At 34.4% G+C, this 21900-nt stretch overlaps 1 protein-coding gene across 2 annotated transcripts; it reads left to right on the plus strand.

Annotated features, from left to right (window-relative positions):
- Nucleotides 1-21635, plus strand: LOC142641412 (protein transport Sec1a-like). Of its 2 annotated transcripts, none has more exons than XM_075815847.1 (21): nt 1-116; nt 671-729; nt 2119-2200; nt 2964-3042; nt 3991-4041; nt 4161-4257; nt 4357-4389; nt 5119-5244; nt 11496-11687; nt 11774-11857; nt 11996-12094; nt 12710-12786; nt 14487-14583; nt 15159-15284; nt 15376-15471; nt 18148-18264; nt 18394-18471; nt 19309-19514; nt 20605-20695; nt 20785-20874; nt 21535-21635. In XM_075815847.1, the coding sequence occupies exons 1-21, from the start codon at nt 38-40 to the stop codon at nt 21601-21603; spliced, it is 2028 nt and encodes a 675-aa protein (XP_075671962.1). In that variant the 5' UTR covers nt 1-37; the 3' UTR covers nt 21604-21635. The 2 variants fall into 2 exon arrangements, with proteins under 2 accessions (XP_075671962.1, XP_075671963.1); XM_075815848.1 differs by having other exon boundaries at nt 19309-19483; nt 20613-20695.
- Nucleotides 21636-21900: the final 265 nt, after the last annotated feature.

Here is a 21900-nt window from a genome sequence, read left to right on the forward strand (position 1 = left end):
GTTTTTTTTTTTTTAATCCAAATCTGCTGCCGCGACAATGTCATTCTCGGATTCCGATTCGTCCTCTCATGGCGGAGCCACAGAGTACAAAGGCTTCCGCCAAATTAGCCGTGATCGTAAGCTCTCTCTCTCTGTTTAGAATTTTGTTTTTTGGATTCCGGTTCGTTTTCCGTTTGTTTCCCGAGGAAATGTAGGAAGAGAAAGGGAATCAAAATTTAAACGTAAAATCTGAGTCAATATTTTGAGCTTTTTCCTTCTTTTTCTTACAACGGAATGGAGGTTTAGGATATGTGAAATAAAAAAATTTCCGGAATTCAGATTCATCTTAAACTCCGTTTGGTTGCCGAGAAATTTTGAATTTTTTTTTTTATTATCAAATTTTGAATTTTAGGATATTATTGTGTTATTACAAGTTCAACCGACATTGAAGCTTAATGTCGCTAAAGTTGACAATAACTGAAACTAGAATGGTAATATTTTAAAACTTCTTTTATTGTCGTTTAGAAGAAATATTAGTCGTTTAGTGGGAATAGAAACTGCAGAAACTTGTAGTCGTTTAATTAAAGCTAAAAATAGCTGAATGAATCGACGGAAATATTTCTGTCATTTGTGTAACTTAGCTAAACGGTAGTCGTTTACTGTATTTTTTTTTTTTAATGGGGGTTTTCAGGATTGTTGAATGAAATGCTTGGATCAACTAGAACTGGGGATTCAAAGTCAACATGGAAGGTGCGCTCAGTGTGTGTGTGTTTTCATTTATGTTGTCTTGGTAAAACTTTTCTGTGTTACTGATAGCCTGATAGGGTCAATTTGGATGGAAGAGGAGTAAAGTAGAGTTGACCCGAAATTAGCTAATTTCGAGTCAACTCTACTCTACTCTCGCTCCCTCCCCCTCCATCCAAACTAGCCAATAACAAATTGTTGTTGTAGAAGAAGCTTGTTTTTTTGGTTGTTTACTAATAGCCTAATGCTAGAGAGAAAAAAAACTACTCACACATGATTTAAATTACTCTATAGCAAAACCAAGAAAACACAGGTGCACTGGATTTGTCCCAATCTGGCGTCCGACAAGCAGATTCACCCCTTTTTTTTTTTGATTCGCGCCAAAAACAGCCGATTCGGCCTGATTCTGGCCAAAACGGCCGCTGAAATAGGCAGATATGGCCAATTTCGGCCAAAATGGCCGCCAAAACAAGCCGGAATGGGCAGCTGGCCGCCATTCTTCTGCTTCATGTGGTATTGTGAGAGGGCAAAAAAAAAAAAATTGTTGGAAGAAGAATAAAGGTATATAACAAAAGAATATAAATTAAGTAGGTGGGAAAGTCAATTATTTCATGTGGGTGGGCTTGGGAATTGGAAAATGAGTAAAGCAACCTTCTTGAAATGTGGTTTTTTTGTTTACAATTACCAAAAATATTGATTTTATAAAAAAAAAATCATAAATAATTGTTTTTTAATAATAAACCCTACCCTTTGTTCAAATTTTTTATATAAAAAATATTAAATTCACTATATAAAAATATTTTTAATAATTTTTTAATTGCCGTACCCCGCTACATCCGCGCCCTACCTTTTCAAAAATTGTTGAGTTCCGCACTCACACCCACACCCGAATCCAAAAACGCACCCGTGCTTCATAGAGCAAAACTTGATTTGTTCTCTATGGATGTTGTCTCCCTAAATGAAGCTAGGATTATCTATGTTGTGGCAATAAAAAGTGATAAATTACGATCATCCCTAAAACTTAAACTGTTAGGAATTGGTGAATTTTTAATTATAGAACCATAATTCTAATAGAACGCCTCAACATATTCAAACATACTCTAAATTAGTTATAAAAATGAAAGGAAAAAAAGAAAAAGAAAAAAAAGAAAGATAAAGTAAAGAGTTTTTACTGTTTAGACCTTAGCTGCTTCTCTTTTGGAATCTCATTGACATTTGCTGCTGCCTTTACCTAATACCTACAACTACAAGCATCCATACTATGATGTCAGACCAGTACTTGACTTGTCCTTATTTTTTTTATTCTGAATACATGGATAGCACTTTGTGTGGTTTTTATGATTGTGGAGTTGACCATGACAGTTTATTTTATTCAAACGAGTGATTTTTCTGTAGGTACTCATCATGGATAAAGTTACGGTGAAAGTCATGTCTCACTCTTGTAAAATGGCAGACATCACAGATCAAGGAGTTTCATGTAAGCATCAAAATATATTTTTCTTCGTAAATTTTTGCTTTTGCATTTGTGGATTAAGTTTTTTTTTAACACGTTTCTTGTTGCATTTGACATTGGCTGAATGCAAACTCTAATATTCCACGTTTCACACTCATAGTGTTCCATCATGATGCTTTAAATGTATTTTTACCCATAAGCTTTCAATTTGTGGTCCTTTTCAATTTGATTTGATGCATGACATTGCCAATGAACTTTAGCTCGACTCAGTATTTCATCTTCCCATAATAATGGGATGGAGTGTCAGGTTATGGGCTCAAGACTCACTGGCATGCGTGTAACTTACCATTAAAAAAAAATAATTCATGTCATCATTTTGCTATTAGGTTCTACTTAAATGGTGCTTTCTCATCAATAAAAATGGGGTGGAAATTGAGGTCTTGGGATCGAGTCTCACTTGTGTTTTTATAATGTGGTCCTTGTCATCTCCAGAATGCGTTCATCATTATTAATGGCATCATTTTGAAATTCACTTCAACAATGGTTCCAAACAACTTCATAATTTGTTCTTTAACACTGGTTATTGATAATGTAAACTTACTGGGTAGAGGGTGAGGTCATGGGATTAAGTCTTATTAGGAGAATGTGTAACTTTGTAATTGAAGAAAATTTATGCATGTCATCATTTTGTAACCCACTTCAACAATTGCACCAAACAACTGTGTAATGTGGTTCATCGATGCTGGTTATTGGCTCTGTAACTTCTAGAGATCTTCTTTCATTGTAGTGGTTGAAGACCTTTTCCGGAGAAGGCAACCACTGCCATCCATGGATGCTATTTATTTCATCCAGCCGTCAAAAGAAAAGTAAATTCTTCTTCTTCTGTTTCTTTTGGTTAGTTATGAGTTATATTTGTTTCCTTAGTTTCCTTCAAGAGAAAATGCTTATATACATTCTTTAACATACACAATCATTAATGTTGCACTCATGTTTGTTTTTATTTCTACATAAGGTCCTTGTTTGTAACAGTAATCATACATTTTGAGCTACATGTTGCTGCCGCTATAATTGCACTACCATACTAACAAAATTAACTAGCGGATAGCACAAAAGATTTAAATCATCTAATTTTCATACTTGAAGTATATTGTTAAGTAAAGTCAAGCAGGGGCTCTATGATAAATATGCAGGGATCCAGTCTTTTAGATCGAGAAAGAGAAAGGTCACTTGATGTTTGGAACTTTAGAGTTACCAATCAGGTGTTCATCAAATATGTTTTTTGTTGAAAACTATATAGCATTTTTCTATCCAGTCTCTTAGATCGAGAAAGAGAAAGGTCACTTGATGTTTGGAACTTTAGAGTTACCAATCAGGTGTTCATCAAATATGTTTTTTGTTGAAAACTATCTTGCATTTTACTATGTAGTTCCGTGCATTTACTGAAATGAAAATTTCTGGGCTCGGTAAATTTTCAACTAATTTACTAATACCTTGTATGCCTACTTGTCAGTTCGATTTTTCTACCAACCATAATGTAGCTCTGTTAAGTGTTAATTTGCAAGTCAGGAAATGGCCTGGCTGGATAGCTGGCTCCTATTTAATATTGATTGTTAAATTTGAGATGCGCCTCCTAGCTCTCACTCATTTAGTTTCTACATTATGTTTTTTGCCCTGATCTTCTTCCCTTATAGTTTTGTTTATGTGGATATATCCACAATTTTTGCTTATCTTGCATTTGCTTATGAGTTTTGGAATTTATGCACAAAATTGATAAGATGGATCCATTTTAACCCTGTCTTTTTGCTAGCATGCAGTGTTGTTATGTTTTTGTCTGACATGTCTGGAAGGGAGCCTTTATACAAGAAGTATGCAAAGGATCCTGCTTTCTGAAAATTCTAGTTTATATTTCTTTTTATAATTTCAGCCAGCGTTGTTGTGATCATTGTTTTGTTTTTTCTTTCCTTTCCTGCTCGTTGGGTTCCAGGGCATTTGTATTTTTCAGTTCACCAGTCCCGAAGGAATTTGTAAATCACATCAAGAGTGATACAAGTGTCTTACCTCGCATAGGTGCACTGAGAGAGGTCTAGATCTTCATTGTTATTTTATTGATTCTTGTTAGAAGTTTGGTAGTTTTCCTTTTAATTATATTGTGCGCAATCTTTTTTTCTTTGTTTATGCAGATGAATTTGGAGTACTTTCCCATAGACAATCAGGTATTTATTGACAATACTTCTTTCAGTTCTCTTGTTGCTATTTTGATCAATGTGCCTCATATTAATTTTAGGGAATCAACGAATCTGTTTAGATTTATATCTCCATTGTTGAGAACGCCATATTCTTGTATACAACTCATGAATACACTATGAAGAAAATATTATTTATATAAGAAGTTCCTATTTGCACAACTTTTGTGAATTGTGTCCAGAATTATCTTTCTGGATTATATTTTCTTCTCCTGACTGTAATCTTGTGTTATTGCTGGAAATTTTTTCTAAAACACTTCCATAATATAATTTGTGTTGTGTTTATGTTCTCCTCACCACATCATTGCATATAATGTGTTGAGATTTGCAGAGTGTAGGCATGGTGACAGATGGTCCTCAAGTTAGAAGACTTTCTTTAATGAATGGTCAAAAATGTTTAATCATGATTGTAATTAGCATAAGCTGAAGTCTCATTTGCTGGTGATTCTGAGACATTGGAGCCGGGCTTTGCTTTGAAATGCTTATATATAAGTGAAATTTACAAAATATGTATGTAAATTGTGAGGTACATTTGGCTACAGACAATACTGCATTTGGCTACCCTAAGTGCTCTGTAGGCAATGACATCTAAGATTATAGTTACTGCTGAGCAGCCCAACAATATTGTTTTTTACTTTTTTTTAGCTATTTAAAATAAATAAATAAAAAGCTTAATTAAGCAATGTCCCTTCAATGCAGGCTTTTGTCACTGATCATGAAAGAGCATTGGAGGAACTTTTTGGTGATGTTGATAACCCTCGAAAGTTTGATGCTTGTTTGAATACAATGGCAACTCGAATTTCTACAGTTTTTGCTTCATTGAAGGTATGAATCTTATCCTAAAAATGTTCTTTCTTGTGATTACTTATATTCAAAGTAAACTTATGTTTTACATGTGGCCACCATTTATTAAATCACCAATAATGGTAAAAAACAAAATTGGCTCTAAGCATGTTTAGAGCCATCTTTTCCAACTCATTACATGTTGACTTATAAGACTTCATGTGAATTATTTAAACAAGTCACGTAACTCTATTAACAAAGTCAAGGACTAAAATTACACATGAATGCTCCATTCTATCGCCACATAGTGGGTTGTAAATGTTAAACTACCAATAGTCTAGGAAGCACGGACGCAGCAAAACACCGGCCGCACCCGCGTCTGACGCGGTGCCGCGCAAGGGACGCCGCTACCTGTGCGGCCGTGCTGCATCCAGTTTTTTATTTTTTCATTTCACGACTCGCACTGATGCACACAAAATCAGGTTGATCCGTGCCGATTCGGGCTGAATCGGTCTGTATCGGCGGTAGCCACCGATACCGGCGCCGAACCGGCCAACTATGAAGCACGAGTGCGGGTGCGGGTGCGGGTGCGGGACTCGGCAATTTTTGAAAAAGGTGGGTGCGGGTGCGGCGGGACTCGGCGATTAAAAAATTATTAAAAATATTTTTATTTATATTTTTAATATATTACTAAGCATACTTTTTCACATTATATAAACATATACCAAATTTAAGAGCAATAATAGATAATAACTAAAACATGATGTTCATAAATTAAATACAACCCACAAGATTGAAACTAAAACATTCCATGATGTTCAGAAATTAGAATACAACTCATAAGTTTGAAACTAAAACTAAATAAAAGACAATCAACAAGACAATCAAACACCAACATCTTCATCATCAAGATCAATAGCTTCACTTCGAACTTCACTTTCACTAGTAGTACCACTAGGGCTAGCATTCCCAATAACTATGGCCTCCAACTCTGGCTCATCAAGTGTAAGGGTTGCACTCTCAAGAATTCCAGCTCCTCCATGTATGTCGCTCTCATTCCAAGAGTCTCCTTCAATATCCCACATCTTTGTTGCTGTATGTATGTACTCCTCATTGCGCCTTGACAAGAGTTGAAGATTAGAATGCACATATACCAAATCATCAGCACGTGCAAAAGCCATTTTGTTTCTTTTTAAGGAATGAATGAATTTGTATGTGCTCCAATTCCTCTCAGCACATGAGGATGAACAAGGTTGTCCAAGAAGTTTAAGGGCAAGGGTTTGAAGAGTTGGAAATGCGGTGCCATGGTATTGCCACCAAACCAAAGGTTGTAAGACCCACTTATCTGTCAAGGCAGCTGGTGAAGGAAACCTCCCTCCTGAAAATGTTGCAAACTCAAACTTCACCACACTTAATTTATTCCCATCTTCAAAGTATCGATCCAAACACTTGCTCCTTTCCATAGAAATTTCATAATCTCGATGTGGAGCGATGCGTTTTGGATTCTCTGAAAGCCGTTCAATGGAGTAATACCTAGAGTTAAAGATTAAAAAACAAATATAAATGAAAGTTGTGTTTTACTAGAAAGGGGAACTAAAGAAAATAGAAAATAAATGTACTTACTTAGGATTTAAGGAATGAGCTAAGCAATGTAGTAGTGTACAATTTTTAGTCCATCGATCAATGAGTATATCATACACCACACTCCAAAATGAGCTATGCTGATCATCTTCCAAGCCTTCGTGCCGATATATTACTGCCTCCACCTTCTCTATCATTGAATCTCACATCTCATACATAAGATGAAGACAAGGCTTATCTGTGTCGGTTATTCGTAGCATATCATAAATAGGTGCTGTGAATTCAAGGATATAATCAATATTATCCCACCAAAGATCACTTAGAATCAGATCTTTCACTTTTTGAGCTTTTCCAACATCATCCTCCCTATAAGAAGCCCATTGGTCACTAATAGCCATGGCTTGAAGGTATCTTTTTATCAACTTCAACATTTTTAGCATTACAACAACCAAAGCAAATCTAGTATCAGTAACTTGGAGCAGTTTTAATGGACAAAATTCATTAAACATTACCAACCTCATTGAATGGTTCATGATAAAAACACGTATGAAGGATGCATCATCACCAATATGTGTAATCCAACTACATTCCTCATATGTAACTTCATTCTTTTCAGTGTTTTTTGCTGCACAAATATTCTTCAAAGCTAGATTGAGAGTGTGGACAACACAAGGTGTCCAAAATATTTTAGGATACTCACCTTCAATAAGAGATCCAGCAGCCTTCATCACACTAGCATTATCAGTGATGACTTTTCATGTCCAATCTCTTTTATAGCATCCTTCAACACTCCAGCAATATAATGTTTGTCTTTGAACTCACCTGACCCATCAATTGCTTTTATAAACACTGGACCCCCATCTGATACAGCCATAATATTAATAAGAGGCCTCCTTTGTGGATCAGACCATTCATCAGAAACTATACTTACACCATTTTCAAGCCAAAAATCCTTAATTGGTTTCAAAAGTCCTTCAACATGAGCTCTTTCTTTTTGCAAAAGTGTTGTTCTTAAACCATTGTATCCAGGAGGAACATAACCCGGAATGCTATGGGTAGCAGCATATGCATAGGAATTACGATAATATGGGTTCTTTGCAAAGTTAAACGAAAGCCCACCAGTGTAAAACATCCTAGCAATTCTACTATCCAATTCATGTCTAGCATTATTCTGGTATGCTTTCTCCAAAGTATTATTCACAGCCACCTTCCTCCTCTTACCATCAATCGGATTTGTACTATCACTCCTTTCATGTCTCCGAAATGGGGAAATAGGTATAGGCCCACGGCCTGGGGGAAGTGGGGGTAAGGGAATTTGACTTCTCCGTTCTCTCTCTAACTTATCATTCTCAACTTGATCATGCATTTGCTGCATTTCAAGCCTATGACTCAGTGTCACCTTAGGGCACGGTTTAATTCCTTTATTATGAATTTTTAATAAATGAGCATTAACCCTAGAATAAAATCCCATATAAACTACACCACAATAATTGCACCCAAAGTATGTGTTTCCCCCTGATTTAACAGATGCACCAGCTAGTTTTTCTACTTTAGTCACATACTACCAAAGAGGAGATTCATCATTTGGCACTTCTTGATTAGACGAAGGTGAAGTTTCTGTGCTAGTAACTTCGTCCATCGCAAATTCAATAGATTTAATTTAACCTACAAATAATAACTATTAACTAAATAAATTAATAATAAATCAAACCAAGTTCACAAATCACAGAATCACAAATAATAACTATTAACTAAATTAATTAATAGCAAATCAAACCAAGTTCACAGATTCACAATTAATAACTATTAACTAAATAAAACTAAGATTGAAAAGAAACTAAGATTCACAAATCACATTCACAGATTCACAAATCACAAATCAAACTAAGATTGAAAGCTTTGTATCAATACCTAAGTTGAGAATGCGTGAGAGAGAGTTGAGAATGCGTGCGAGAGAGTTGAAATTTCTGTTAACACTTGGATTCTCGGCACTGCCGAGAGGCTGTGTCTCACAGTGGAGACGGAGAGCAGAGACAGAGAGTGAAGGCAAAGAGTGAAGGGCTGAAGGCAAAGATGGAGAGCAGAACACACCGCAGAGAGGCAGAGAGCACAGAGACCGCAGAGAGGCAGAGAGCACTAAGGAGCTATGAAGCATGGCGTGAGAGCTAAAGTTTTGGTTTGGTTTGATGAAGTGAGAATGAACTAGGCTGAAGTAGGGTTTGTTATTAAGTTCATACGATGCGTTTCGCACCTTTTTTTTTTTTTTTTTTAATTTCGGCCTGAATCGGCCGTTTTGGTCTGAATTAGCCATTTCGGCGGTTTCGCCCGATACGGCCCGATTCGGCGCAATTCAGCCCGAGTCAGTGCGAATTGCGCCGAGTCTGAGCCGCATCGGCACGAGTCGGCTGGAAAAAAAGGGGACACACGTGGCAGACGCGGCCGGACGCGGCACCAACGCGCAAGCAGCAGCGTTCCTCGTGCGTTGCCGCGTCCGTGCATCCCAGCCGGCCAATTCAGGCCGAAATTCAAAAAAAAAAAAAAGAAAAAAAAAAAAAAGGTGCAAAACGCGGTGAGGATTCACCGGAATCAATGTATGAAGTGAAGGTCCTGATCTTGAAGGAGTAGTTTTCCATGGGTTTTTTTTTTTTTTTTGTGGAAATAACCGGTCAGATTCCATGGGTTGATCATACAGAGAGAGAAGAAGATTTCTTTTTTGTTTGGAAAGAGGAGAGGAGAGTGATGTCAGATGTGGAGTGGGTGTGCGTTTTCTTATGAGTTTTTTTTTTTTTTTTTGGTGAGAAATAGTTTTCTTATGAGTTATGGGAAGGACTTTTTGAGGAGAGTGGGGCTAACTCAGCATTCATTAATTAGGTGTGTGGGTAAGTGTGTGGGTAAGAATTGTAGAAGCACTATGACTTTATTTATTTAGTTCAGTGTAAGAATGAAACACAAGTGTGAAGTTGTGTTCTACAAAACAATTGAGATTTTAATATAGATTAATTATTGTTGTATATAATTAGTTACATGCAGTCTTGCATATATTTTGTGAAGTTGTATTTTAAAAATATAATTTCAATTATAATTGTAAAATTATAAAATTGTTTTTTCAAAACATAATTTTATAATTTATACTTAGCAATATATAGAAAATATAAATAAAAATATTTTTAATAATTTTTTAATCGACGCACCCTACTTTTTCAAAAATTGCCGAGTCCCGCACCCGCATCCACACCCGCACCCGCACCTGAATCCGGAAACGCACCCGTACTTCATAGCCGATAGTTCCAAAAGCTTAAGCTATTGGGATATGGTAAATTTAATTATTTAACTACATATTTCTAATACTCCCCCTCATGTGTGGGTCGAAACTACCTTTTAATAGGTGAAACCCGACTCATGGGAATTTAAATGGGAGGTAGAGTGAAGGAGATAAGGATCGAACTCAAGATCTCATGCTATGATACCATGCTAAACTACCGATTGTCCAAAAAGCTTAAGCTATTGAGATATAGTAAATTTAATCATTTAATCACATATTTTTAATAGTAAAAGGAAAGCCCTAAACATGTTTGTATCCAAACTATTTCCTTAGTGGTAAATCAAAAAGGAAAACGTTTGGTTTTAAACATATTTGGAGCTATCTTGCTCCAACCTATTATGTGACAATTGAATAAATCATCCATCTATAGTTTTAGTGACATGATTTTTTAACAAGTCATGTGATTTGTTTAAATATGATAGTCTTATAATTTGCCATGTAATTGGTTAGAAAAGATAGCCACAAACATGTTTGGAGCCAAACTTTGTCCAATAAAAAAATACAATTATATTGCATTTCTGCTTGTGATCTACTCCAGTACTATGTTTTTAGTTACCACAAATGCACTGATATTGCATGCAACTAATCTTGAGTACCATCCTTTTGCATTAATCTTCAATATCCCTTACAGATTTTCACTCAACCATTTGTCGCTTTATTTTTGTTGTCCATGGTTTGATCAAGCAAGTTGAATTATATTCTCTGCTCCTCTCTTTCTCATTATTCAATTTGTATCTTCTGATTCAGTCATATTCAACATTGAATTTATCACTCATATTCATATGTTTAAGAAGCTCTTAAGAAATAATGATAATGGTGAGCTCAGTGTTTTATTGGAGTTTAGTGCATATGTTAAGAGTCTTCTCTTTTTGGTTGAATATTCCAGAAGAGAATGACTAGAATGACCATGTTTCTATCTTTTTGGTCGTGAGTAAAGTCTGCCATGGTTGTTATATAATTCAATTTGGTTTAACTAGGATTAATAGAACAAAACAAAGCCTCAGCAAAACTATTTTTAGGTGCTTGGAGTCATTACCTCTTGGATTCATGTTAAGGAATTGAGCAATGGGTTTATACAGGAGGAAACCTTGGATTCATCTTTAGAAAGAATTGAATTATGAGTTTATGCAGGTTGGCAAACCTGGGACCGCACTCATTACATGGGCTTGGGTCTGGCTGTGTTAGACCTTTAAGTTAAAGATACATGGATTAATGCATAGCTTTAGCAGGAGATTAGGCACTGAAAATTATTTTTTGGAGTAGTCATTGAAGGTTGAATATTTGAAGTCATCATTTATTATATATGTTGAAACATTAACTCCTTGATAATCAATGCAGTTCTCTCCTTTATTTGCTATGGAAATTTCAACATACCTTTGCATTTTCTCAGGAGCTGCCATTTGTACGATATCGAGCTGCCAAGACACCTGATGACTCTACAGCAGCAGCATTTCGTGATTTAGTTCCTACAAAGCTTGCTTCTGCAGTTTGGAACTGTATTTTGAAGTATAAAACTTCCATTCCCAACTTTCCACAGACTGAAACATGCGAGCTGCTAATCTTGGATAGATCAGTTGATCAGGTTATATTAATTCTCCTGTTATGACATTATTTTTGGTATGCTCTTTTAGTTCGATTTTATTGAGTATGTTGAACTTACATGTATAGATTGCTCCTGTCATACATGAATGGACTTATGATGCAATGTGTCATGATTTATTGGATATGGATGGAAATAAATATGCATATGAGGTAAGTCTTCATGTTGTTTTTGTGTTTTCCCCCTATATGTTTGCCTTTTCATTCCCCCCTCCCCCCCCCCCCCCCCTTTTTTCCCTCTTTTTGTCTTTTTATTTTTTATTTTAAGGGATAGCATATATTTCATATTAGGTTCCCAGCAAAAAAGATGGTCAAACTGAAAGAAAAGAGGTCCTTTTGGAGGACCATGATCCAGTCTGGCTTGAGCTTCGCCATGCACACATAGCAGATGTATGTCTAATGCATATACAGTTGAACCCCTTATAGTTTTTATTTATTTATTATTATAATAAAATAATTTTTAAGGAGCAGACTTCTTTCCACGTTTAATTAATAATTCTCATAATTATAATAAACAGTTTTTCAAAAAGTTTTCTTATGACTATTATTTATAGGAATTAAAAACTGTGCTTATTTTAAATATTGAATGAATTATTATATTTAATTGCCTTTTTTTCCTTTAAATCCTAGAATATTAAGGTTATTTTTTCTTTCAGAAACTATTACTCCTTTGATTTCTGTTTATACAAGTCAAAGTCTCAACTAGGTTCCTCTTTTAAAATACCAAAAACCTCTTTTTTACTCTTTTGTTTCCATTACCCCTTTACCTTTTCTTTAATATGTACAACACTCAGTTTAAATTTATTGTGGTTCAATTTCTTAACTAATAAATGTCTAAATAACCTAGTTTTTTCTGGAATTCCAAAAAACATCTTTTATTCCTACAAGTTATAACGAAATTTGATTTTTCTATCCACCTTGATAATAAATTATAAAAGGTCAACTGTATAGTTTTTCTTTTTGATATATTGCATGGATTCTTTTTTCCACTAACTGGCGTATCAGGCTAGTGAACGTTTGCATGAGAAGATGAGCAACTTTGTATCGAAGAACAAAGCTGCACAAATGCAACAGAGTGGAAGGTCGGTGCAGGCTTGCATTTGTACTATTTGAAATTTTTTGGCTTTTTGATGTTAAACTTTGCATGTTACAAGGTTTTAACTTATTAGTGTTAATGTTAAAGTTTGAATACATTATCACTGTTTATTTCACTATTTTAAAGTTCTTTTTTCTCTAAGCAATACTATGGCATGTGCCCAATAGGACACAGATCTTCTGCTATTTCAGAACTGAATTCTCATCAATCTGAGTGTCACTGTTGTGTTGAGAAATTGATTATGTCAATCTAGACAACAAAGAACCATAAAAATAAAATCTTTGCGGTGACAAGAGATAGTCATTGATGATAAAACATATCTTGGGGATAGAAAATGAAATTGATGCTTGTTATAGTTATGCATTTAAGTCCTCAATGAGATTTAGCTCAAATGGCACCTCATTCCCTTGTAAGAGTAAGATGGATGGTTATGTTGTGGTTTAAGAGCCACAGGATACATCTAATTGTCAATAATAATAAAAAAGTGGCATAAGTTACTTGTCAAATAAAAATGAAGCATTTAAGTTGAAAGTAAATTGGTAACCTTCTTGCTTGTGAGTGAAAAATCAACATTAATAAGGGTCCAGTTGTGTTTTGATTACAAAGGTTGTTCTCTTTCAAGAGTTAAATATATTGTGGAATATAATGAAAAGTGTGGAAGGATATGGTATTTGGGATTGTAAAATAAGTAAACCCAGGACAGAATATATAATTTACAAATTTGATGAGGGCTTGTGTAAGAGATAGTGATGGAGAAGACACAAGAAGACTTTTATTTTAGTTTAGTATTATTTATTTTTTCAAGTTAGTAGTATTTTTATGTTCTAGGTTCTAGTAGTTTATTAAGCTATTAGTATTTTAATATTTGGAAGCAAGGTTATTTTTATAATAACGCAATTAGGGTTTCCTAAGCCAATTAGAACTAGGGTTTAGTTTTCCTATATAAGCAAAGTATTGTTCTCCTTTTGGAGAACTTTTAGAGATGAATGAAGAGTTGCCTTCTGGTTTATTCGGTCTGGTGCCGACTCCCGCAAACCCTAGGCGCTAACTCCCTCCTAGTGGTTTTCCTCGCTTAGTACTGACTCCAAGAGGGTCTAGGTGCTGACTCCTAGATTCCTATCTTTATTTCATGTTGTTTAATTTTGTTTTGGTTGCCCTGCGTCAGATAGGTTGCTGTTTCAGTTTCATTAATGGTAGGATCCTTTAGGTAATTGTTTAAGTATTATAAAGAGGGCATAGAACTTAGGGAGGCAAAGGTTATGCAGTTAAGAGGTGATCAAAATGTATCTGATCACTATCAGGTATGTGAGAAGTGAGGAACATGGAACACACACGCACCCACAAAATGAAGGGTAGATGTCTATGGTATGTGGAGCAGGCTAGGTTGAGTTTAGCCATGATTTAGGTGCTGATTTTCTTTTCCAAGGCTTTGTGAAGTATGACTTGAATTTTTGTGATTTTCTAACCATTCTTTAGATTTATGATATTTGAAATGCAATTTATACAGATTTTACTACTTCTCATCTCATGACTATGTACATGGGACTTGCTGAGTTCATTAGAAATTAAGTAGGATTCAAACCAAGGAGGGAAAAATACCTGGTGTCAAAAGTTTTTGTAAAAAATTTCATCATGCGGCTTTGCACATAGCTTCAATCACTTATGACATTCTTTGATTTTATCTAGAGATGGAAGCGAAATAACTACACGAGACTTGCAAAAAATGGTTCAAGCTTTGCCACAGTACACTGAACAAGTTGAGAAGATTTCTCTACACGTGGAGGTTTGTTTTCTTCCTTCATCAAATTTTATATTCCTTGTTGGATGAAACATGTTGGCATTTACTTCGAGGAGAAATATGAGTACTTTATTCATATCCAGATGCAATCTGAGTGATTTTTTTCCCTTTCTTTTCTTTTTCCAATTCTTTTCGGTGTTTAAGAAAGTTCACAATGCTGCAAAATTATTAGAACGACTACTGTAGTCTTGAACCAAGAGAAAAAAGAAAAAGATTTATATCAAAATCTTTAATTGTTTCATTGTTGTATATTTGTAGTCAAGGCATTTTAAACACTGTAATTTTTCGAGTATTTACCCCCCCCCCCACAAAAAAAAAAGGTCAAAAAGCTCTTATATGTAAGTGAGAGCAGACATGCAATTCTATTAAATTTTCTTGAAGTTTTATCTCCAAAAATGGACTTTAGAATTTGGAATAGAACTGCCATCTGAAAGTTTGGTCTGAAAAGTACTGTTAGAGATAAATATCAAAGTTAGGATTATAAGGAGTTGTTAGAGTATAGATTCTATAGAAGCATGTTTCTTCCATTTTGATTGTTTTACTTGATTATTTCATTATAGATTGCCGGAAAAGTTAACAGAGTTATCAGAGAAATGGGACTGCGAGAACTTGGGCAGCTGGAACAGGATCTAGTTTTTGGAGATGCAGGAGCCAAGGATGTTATCAATTTTCTGAGGACAAAGCAGGTAATGTACTAAGCGCATGTTGCTGAAGAAGGGATGTTCCTTTGTTCGAAATACTTGCTAATGTCTATTCTTGTTGACTTTTTTAATGCAGGATGCAACTCCTGAAAATAAGTTGCGTTTGTTGATGATTTATGCATCTGTCTATCCTGAGAAGTTTGAGGGTGATAAAGCTTCAAAGCTAATGCAGGTAGCCACAGAATTCCAATTCTTGGATTTTTGTAGATACATATATATATTTTTTTGGTCGAGGAGAATCTATTAAAAAAAAAAAAACAAAATGCAGCCGATGAAGTAAACCTGGACCAGTGATTGTTATGATTTTTGAAGCTGATTAGTTGATTATTTTATCTGCATCTCCATTTCACCTCAAGAAGTTACTTTTCATTCTAAGATCTGAAATTACTTCTGCTTATCAAAAATAAAAAGATCTGAAATTACTTCTTTTTAAGATCTGCAGTATTGCCATGAGCTGATTGTAGTGTTGCAATTGAATGCAATGTAATAGTGAAAAAGGAAGTTCATTCTGAGGATCCTTAAATTTGATTTTAAGCTTCCGATTTAGGATAACTTTAATGTAATGCACTGATTTGACCTTAAGTTCCATGAGCTTACCTCTATTGCTGAGTGGAGGACAAGTGAATTTCCTATCACAATAGGTTTGCATCAAGAATCAACTTTGAGTTCATATTTCATATCTCTTTGCACTGGTTATGGATGAACTTACTAGACCGATGCAAGATGAAGTCCCTTTTTATATGCATTTTGTAGATGATATAGTTTTAGTTGATGAAACTAAACATGGAGTTGACACCAATTTAGATATCTAGAGGGATGCATTAGAATCAAAAAGTCTTAGGTACATGGAGTATAACTCTAATACAAGGAGAAACAAAGATGGAGAGGTAGTAAAATTTGATGTTCTTGAGATACCAAATAGTAAGTGATTTTGATATCTTGGATCAATAATTCATAAAAATTTGAGAGATCAAGGAATATGTGAATCGTAGGATAAGAATAGGGTTGATGATCTGGAAAATTGCATCAGAAGTGTTGTATGATCATAGAATACATATTTAAGTTAAAGGAAAGTTTTTAAAAATTGCTATAAGACCAATTATGATATATGTTATTGAATGTTTGACTATCAAGAAGCAACATGTCCATAAAAGGAGCATTGCTAAAATGAGAATATTAAAATAGATAAGTGAAAACACATGAAATGTTAAACTACAAAATGAAGAAATTTATTAAAGATACAAGTGTCTCCTAGTCCTATTAATGAAAATATGAGGGAGAATTGTTTGAGATGGTTTGGTTATATGCAAAGAACAATTAATGAACTGATAAGGAAAAGTGATTTGGTTCAAGTCGAGAGAACAAAGAAAGGTAGATGAAGACCTAAAGTAAACTAGTAGAAGCAGTAAAAAAGATATGTTATTCTTTCCCAAATTTTAGGGGGTGTTTGGTAGAGTAGTTTGAGATGAGATTTTTGTAGTTTTTTGAAATATGTGTGGGTAAAAAAGTATGTGAAAATGTATGTAATGTTGTTTAAAATGTAAAAATGTGAGTTTGGGATGGAGTACCAAGCAAGCCCTAAGTCTTCATTTTTTTGAGCAAGGATAAAGTACAAGTCATCTTCCCAAGTTCCCAATTGTTAAGAAACAAGAGAGGATATGGGCTCAATGGCATGTTTTTTCTCATTGTTCATGACTCAAGATTGAAACGTGAAATAGAGCTAGATCTCATTTAGCTTAACAAAATCCTTAAATCCATAAAGGGTCTTCGAATCCATAAGGAAAAACTCTGTAATCCACCCAAAAAAAAAGGAGAAAAATCTCTCTAAAAATATTATTGATATTCTAAATTTATTTTTGTATTACATATTGCAAGCCTATTTAAAGGCTTTCGAAAACTTATTTTCAAGTAAAAATATTCCTAAACATATCCTAATTGATACAATGCCATCATAGGACTCTATTTTGAACAACAAACCCTTAAAAACACCTAAACATCAGGTCACAATGAAGATAAATTAGTTGCTTTAAAATTTAAATATGTTCCAGATGTCTTTTCATACTATTAGGAGATACTTTATACAGTTATACTTACCAATACTTTTATAACTATGATTTGCAACAGGTAAAAAGAAAAAATATAGTTATTTATCAAACAATTTTGATACGTGTATCACGATTAACACTGCTCAACTTATGAAACAATATGAGCATATCACCAAGTACTAGCTCCTATGATTCGAACATGCATCAATTGTCAGGCCCTGCTGTTAGTGTTATCTGCTACATTCAAATGGGTTTGAGATTGAATCAAATCCTTTTTAAATACATACACACACACACATATATATTGTCCAAAACAAATTTCCTCTTATGTGAAAATGGATCCATAAACAGAGGAATTTACAGTACGAAATAACATTTTAAAAAAAGAATCATTAAAAATATATTGTGTGAGGAATCAATAGAAGAAAATATTTGAATCTGATTAGATTTAATTTAATCCAGATGTAGTAGTATGACTGTATAAGAGTGAAAGGAACTATTCCAATGTCATCAAAAGTCTAGTGCTTCTGATTGAAGTGTTTTTGTTACTGGTTTTGCTGGGCCTTCAATTATCATTTTTTCCCTTTGTTATGCAGTTTTTTTTTTTTTTTTTTTGAGTTACTTATGCAGTTTTTCTTAATTTAATTTCTTGCTTACCCAAAAATTTCCTGCCACATTAATCTTCCTATTTCTTACAAGTACAGTAAGCATCTTTAACACCTTTCTATTATTATTGTGTACAGCTGAGAGAAATTTTCATTTTGCGATTAGTTATATTAATTTTTTCCCCTTTATTTAATTAGTTGGCTAGATTACCACGTGAGGACATGACGGTGATAAATAATATGCGATTGCTTGGGGGATCATCGGATGATAAAAAGAAAACTGGTAGCTTCTCACTCCAGTTCAATGCCCAGAAGGTAAAACGCATTTTTGAAAATTGGAATGCTTGATGAAGATCCTGTGTACACTAGAAGAAAGTTTGGGTGGGGGAGGGGGGAAAGGATGCAAATCCTAACAGTTGATAAATATTCTTTCTTGATTATCAGACAAAGCATGCAGCAAGAAAGGATCGTTCTGGTGAGGAAGAGACATGGCAGTTATCACGATTTTATCCCATGCTAGAGGTATCATATCACATGAAGCAAGCATCTCCACTTTTTGTTGCTTACTACATGTCTTTACAGAGTTGTAACCTTCTTCTCCTATAAATTTCTTCAGATGTTTAGCATTGCCTAATTTTACGGAGAGTTAAATAAAAGTTCAGCTATGCTTTCTTTGATATCTTTAGTGTATTGATGAAACCTGGTGCTGCATTGCAATTCTTTTTTTCTTTTTCTTTTTTAGTTTGAACAGGATGACATTTATAGTATGAGAACTATCTAATCCTATGGTGATCAAACTACATAAATATAGTTTGTTCAAATTTTAGTTATGGTATTCCCAGTAAGGTGATGCTGATTAGTTTTGTGGGAGACCATAAACTATTATTATTCCTACATCTTTTGTACATTTTTATGGCCTAATCATGGTCATGTAGCTGTATCATTTTTGTAAATATACAATGGCAATAGACGTTTTGGCTGATAAGTATACCATTTCTGCTCACCCATCATCAGCCTGCTGCCTGGTCAGTCAAGTTTGGCATTGCCGATATGGAAGGTCTAAACTAGTTGTGTAACTGTCCACTTTCATAAAAGTAGCTGTCACCCATTTTATTTTAAAAGAAGAAAATAAAAAGAGCACATAGTATGAAACATGCGTGGTTACCTTTCATTGTGATTCAATGGTTATTCCTGTTCAAAACTGATTTTTGTTGAACAAGTGGAATTCAATTGTGATTGTGCCGTGTTTACCTTTCATTAGGATTCAGAGGCCATGGAATCTAGATAAACATGTGTTACTATGTTCTGCACGGTCTTATATTTTAATTGACAGACTAACATAACATCGTTTTGTCTCAGGAGCTTATTGAAGATCTTAGCAAAGGTGAGTTACCAAAGAATGAATACTCATGTATGAATGAACCGAGTCCAATTGATAAAGGAGTCTCCCGGAGATCTACCCCGAGTGCACCAACGCAGCCAAGTCAAATTTCTGCCCATTCAATGAGATCAAGACGGACTACGAATTGGGCACGACCTCGAAATTCTGATGATGGATACTCAAGGTAATTTCACAATTCTATATCCCAGTTCTTGGAGTAATCTGCTCTGTCCATGACTAGCATGCACAGTAGAGATAGACAATCTATTAGATCTGTTCTTCCTGTAACCTGTAAGATCATTCAGTTAATATGATCTTAGCCCATGGGCTCTTTACTATTTTCTGTTGTACGTTCAATATGTCACATCTTATCTACTTAAAGCATTTGGCTGATGATAACAGTTTAGAAATTGCTCCTGCATATTGGAATCAGGGACGTGCCCAGGTGGGGGCCAAGAGAGCCAGCCCCTGCTCCAATTTTTTTTACTTATAATATATTTCATTTTTGTAGTTGTCCTCTTCTAAAACCTTAAGCGCCTTCTACTCAATAAGTTTAACTAGTCTCATCTAAATTGTAACCATCCAACCCAAAAACTTAACAAAAACATTCACAACAGTAATTATATTTTAGCAAAAAAAAAATGATTTTACTATCAAAGAACTAAAAAATCATGTGTTATTGAAGAAACTAAGGCTAATTTTTTTGCAATAGTAAATTAATATAAATATCAGTTGATTGTAGCAAGTTATTAAAAATAAAATATTTTATTTTATTAAGATTATATCTCTTCCTTCAATTAAAAAATTCAAATTTTCTCGCTTCCTTTATTATTTTAATGAGTTTTTTATATTATTTTATATGAAGTGATAAAAAAAATAGAAAATTTGATATTGGATGTATTGTAAAATGAGGTAGTAAAATAGATAAAATCGTTTTTTGAGATGTTGAAATTTTTAGTATCACCACTATGAATGCTCTTATTTTAACAAAAAAAATCCTAACCAGCCTAGTATGAAAAAAAATTATTTAGTTTTTGTTTTTGTCTTTGTTGGTAAATTTTTGTATCTTAATGTATTTAGAAATAACAATTTTGAGTATTTATAATTTTTTAATACTACGTGAATGTCTATTTAGAGTTTTTTTTTTTTTCTTTCTTTCTTTAAACTCCAGCTCCGCTAGCTTAAAATCATAGGTTCGTCTCTCGTTAGAATTGCTACTTTCAACTCAATAATGCTGAGATTTCAACTTCTTACTCTTCTGCCACCTTTTGTAGTGAATCAATGTTAAGGATTGCATCTAACGAATTCAAGAAGATGGGCCAACGTATTTTTGTATTTATCATTGGTGGGGCAACTAGATCTGAGGTAAGTTTTTTAAAGAAGTTCTCTTTGTTTCTAGAGCTCCAGTTAAATTTTGGTTCTCACCTGATATTTTTTCCTAACACTGCTGCCAGCTACGAGTTTGTCACAAGCTCACAACAAAACTCAGAAGGGAAGTAGTCCTGGGTTCTTCTAGTATTGATGACCCGCTTCTATATATCACGGTAATAAATGTCTATTCATCATTCTTTTTCTCATTACCTCATATGGCCTTTTACCTAGAGGTCTTTCACCTTGAGTGGCAATGTGGCATCATTTGATTTGTAGAATCCTAATTGGCCATTTACAATCTAGCCAAGGACGGAGAAAATTTAGAGAGAAAATATATCAATGACATGAAAGAAGCATACTGTCTAACTTGTCCTCTGTTAAAAGAATTTTTCTCTAGTTAACATTGTAAATCAGTTGATCATGTAAGCACATAAGGTTGAACATTTTTCCATTTAGTTACGAAACGTTGATGCTTTTAGAGTTTGAATTGAGTCCAAAAGTACCAGCTGGTTCCTGGTTTCTAATCTTTTGCTTGGAAAAACCAAGCTTCTCCAATCACTTCCTTTATGGTCATTTTTGTTTAAACTCACTTCATAAAAACATTTCAAGCTTTTTTGCTTTTGAACTTTCATCTTAAGCAAAAGTGGACTTGCAAAATTGATCACACTTAAGTCTTGCACTCTGTAGATTTCAGTGGGAACGAAGTAACATGCCTTTTTTCGCTCCTTTTTTCTTTCCTTGAACTGGATGCTTGCTCAATGAGAATAAGATTTAGCTCTGATATATTTGAACAGCCAATTTAGTTGTCAATATTTTTTGTTTAAATTTTGCAGAAACTAAAGCTGGTGTCAGAAAGAGAACTCTCAGTGGATAATCTCAAGATCCAAAGTTGGATGCCATAGGATTTTGTGAAATATGCTTTTGCTCAAAGCCAGCAGGTTGGATGTTGCCCCCTTTTTTTCATAATTGTGATATGATTACATCCTCTCTATTTCTTCAATATTAGAAATGGAATGTTGTGTTGATATTAGGGAAAATTGCACAATGCTTCTTTTGTTTCTACAGAATTAAGGCCTGACTTGTAAAGAAAAATGCAACCAGGTCAGTGATGCTTGTGCTTTTCGTCAAATTGTGCAGTCTTCTCATGATGTAAAAAAGAGTTGGTGGAAGAGTATTTTGTTCCCCAATTTTTTAAGGGG

Source organism: Castanea sativa, chromosome 6 (genome assembly GCF_040712315.1).
Source record: "Castanea sativa cultivar Marrone di Chiusa Pesio chromosome 6, ASM4071231v1".
Classification (NCBI taxonomy): domain Eukaryota; kingdom Viridiplantae; phylum Streptophyta; class Magnoliopsida; order Fagales; family Fagaceae; genus Castanea; species Castanea sativa.

Bases quoted from the DNA above. Each gene is read 5' to 3' on its own strand.
- LOC142641412 (XM_075815847.1), top strand. From the start codon at position 38: ATGTCATTCTCGGATTCCGATTCGTCCTCTCATGGCGGAGCCACAGAG. The intron at 4,042-4,160 runs GTATGCAAAGGA...GTTGGGTTCCAG, and splicing joins AGGGAGCCTTTATACAAGAA to GGCATTTGTATTTTTCAGTT. The intron at 20,696-20,784 runs GTAAGTTTTTTA...CACTGCTGCCAG, and splicing joins GTGGGGCAACTAGATCTGAG to CTACGAGTTTGTCACAAGCT.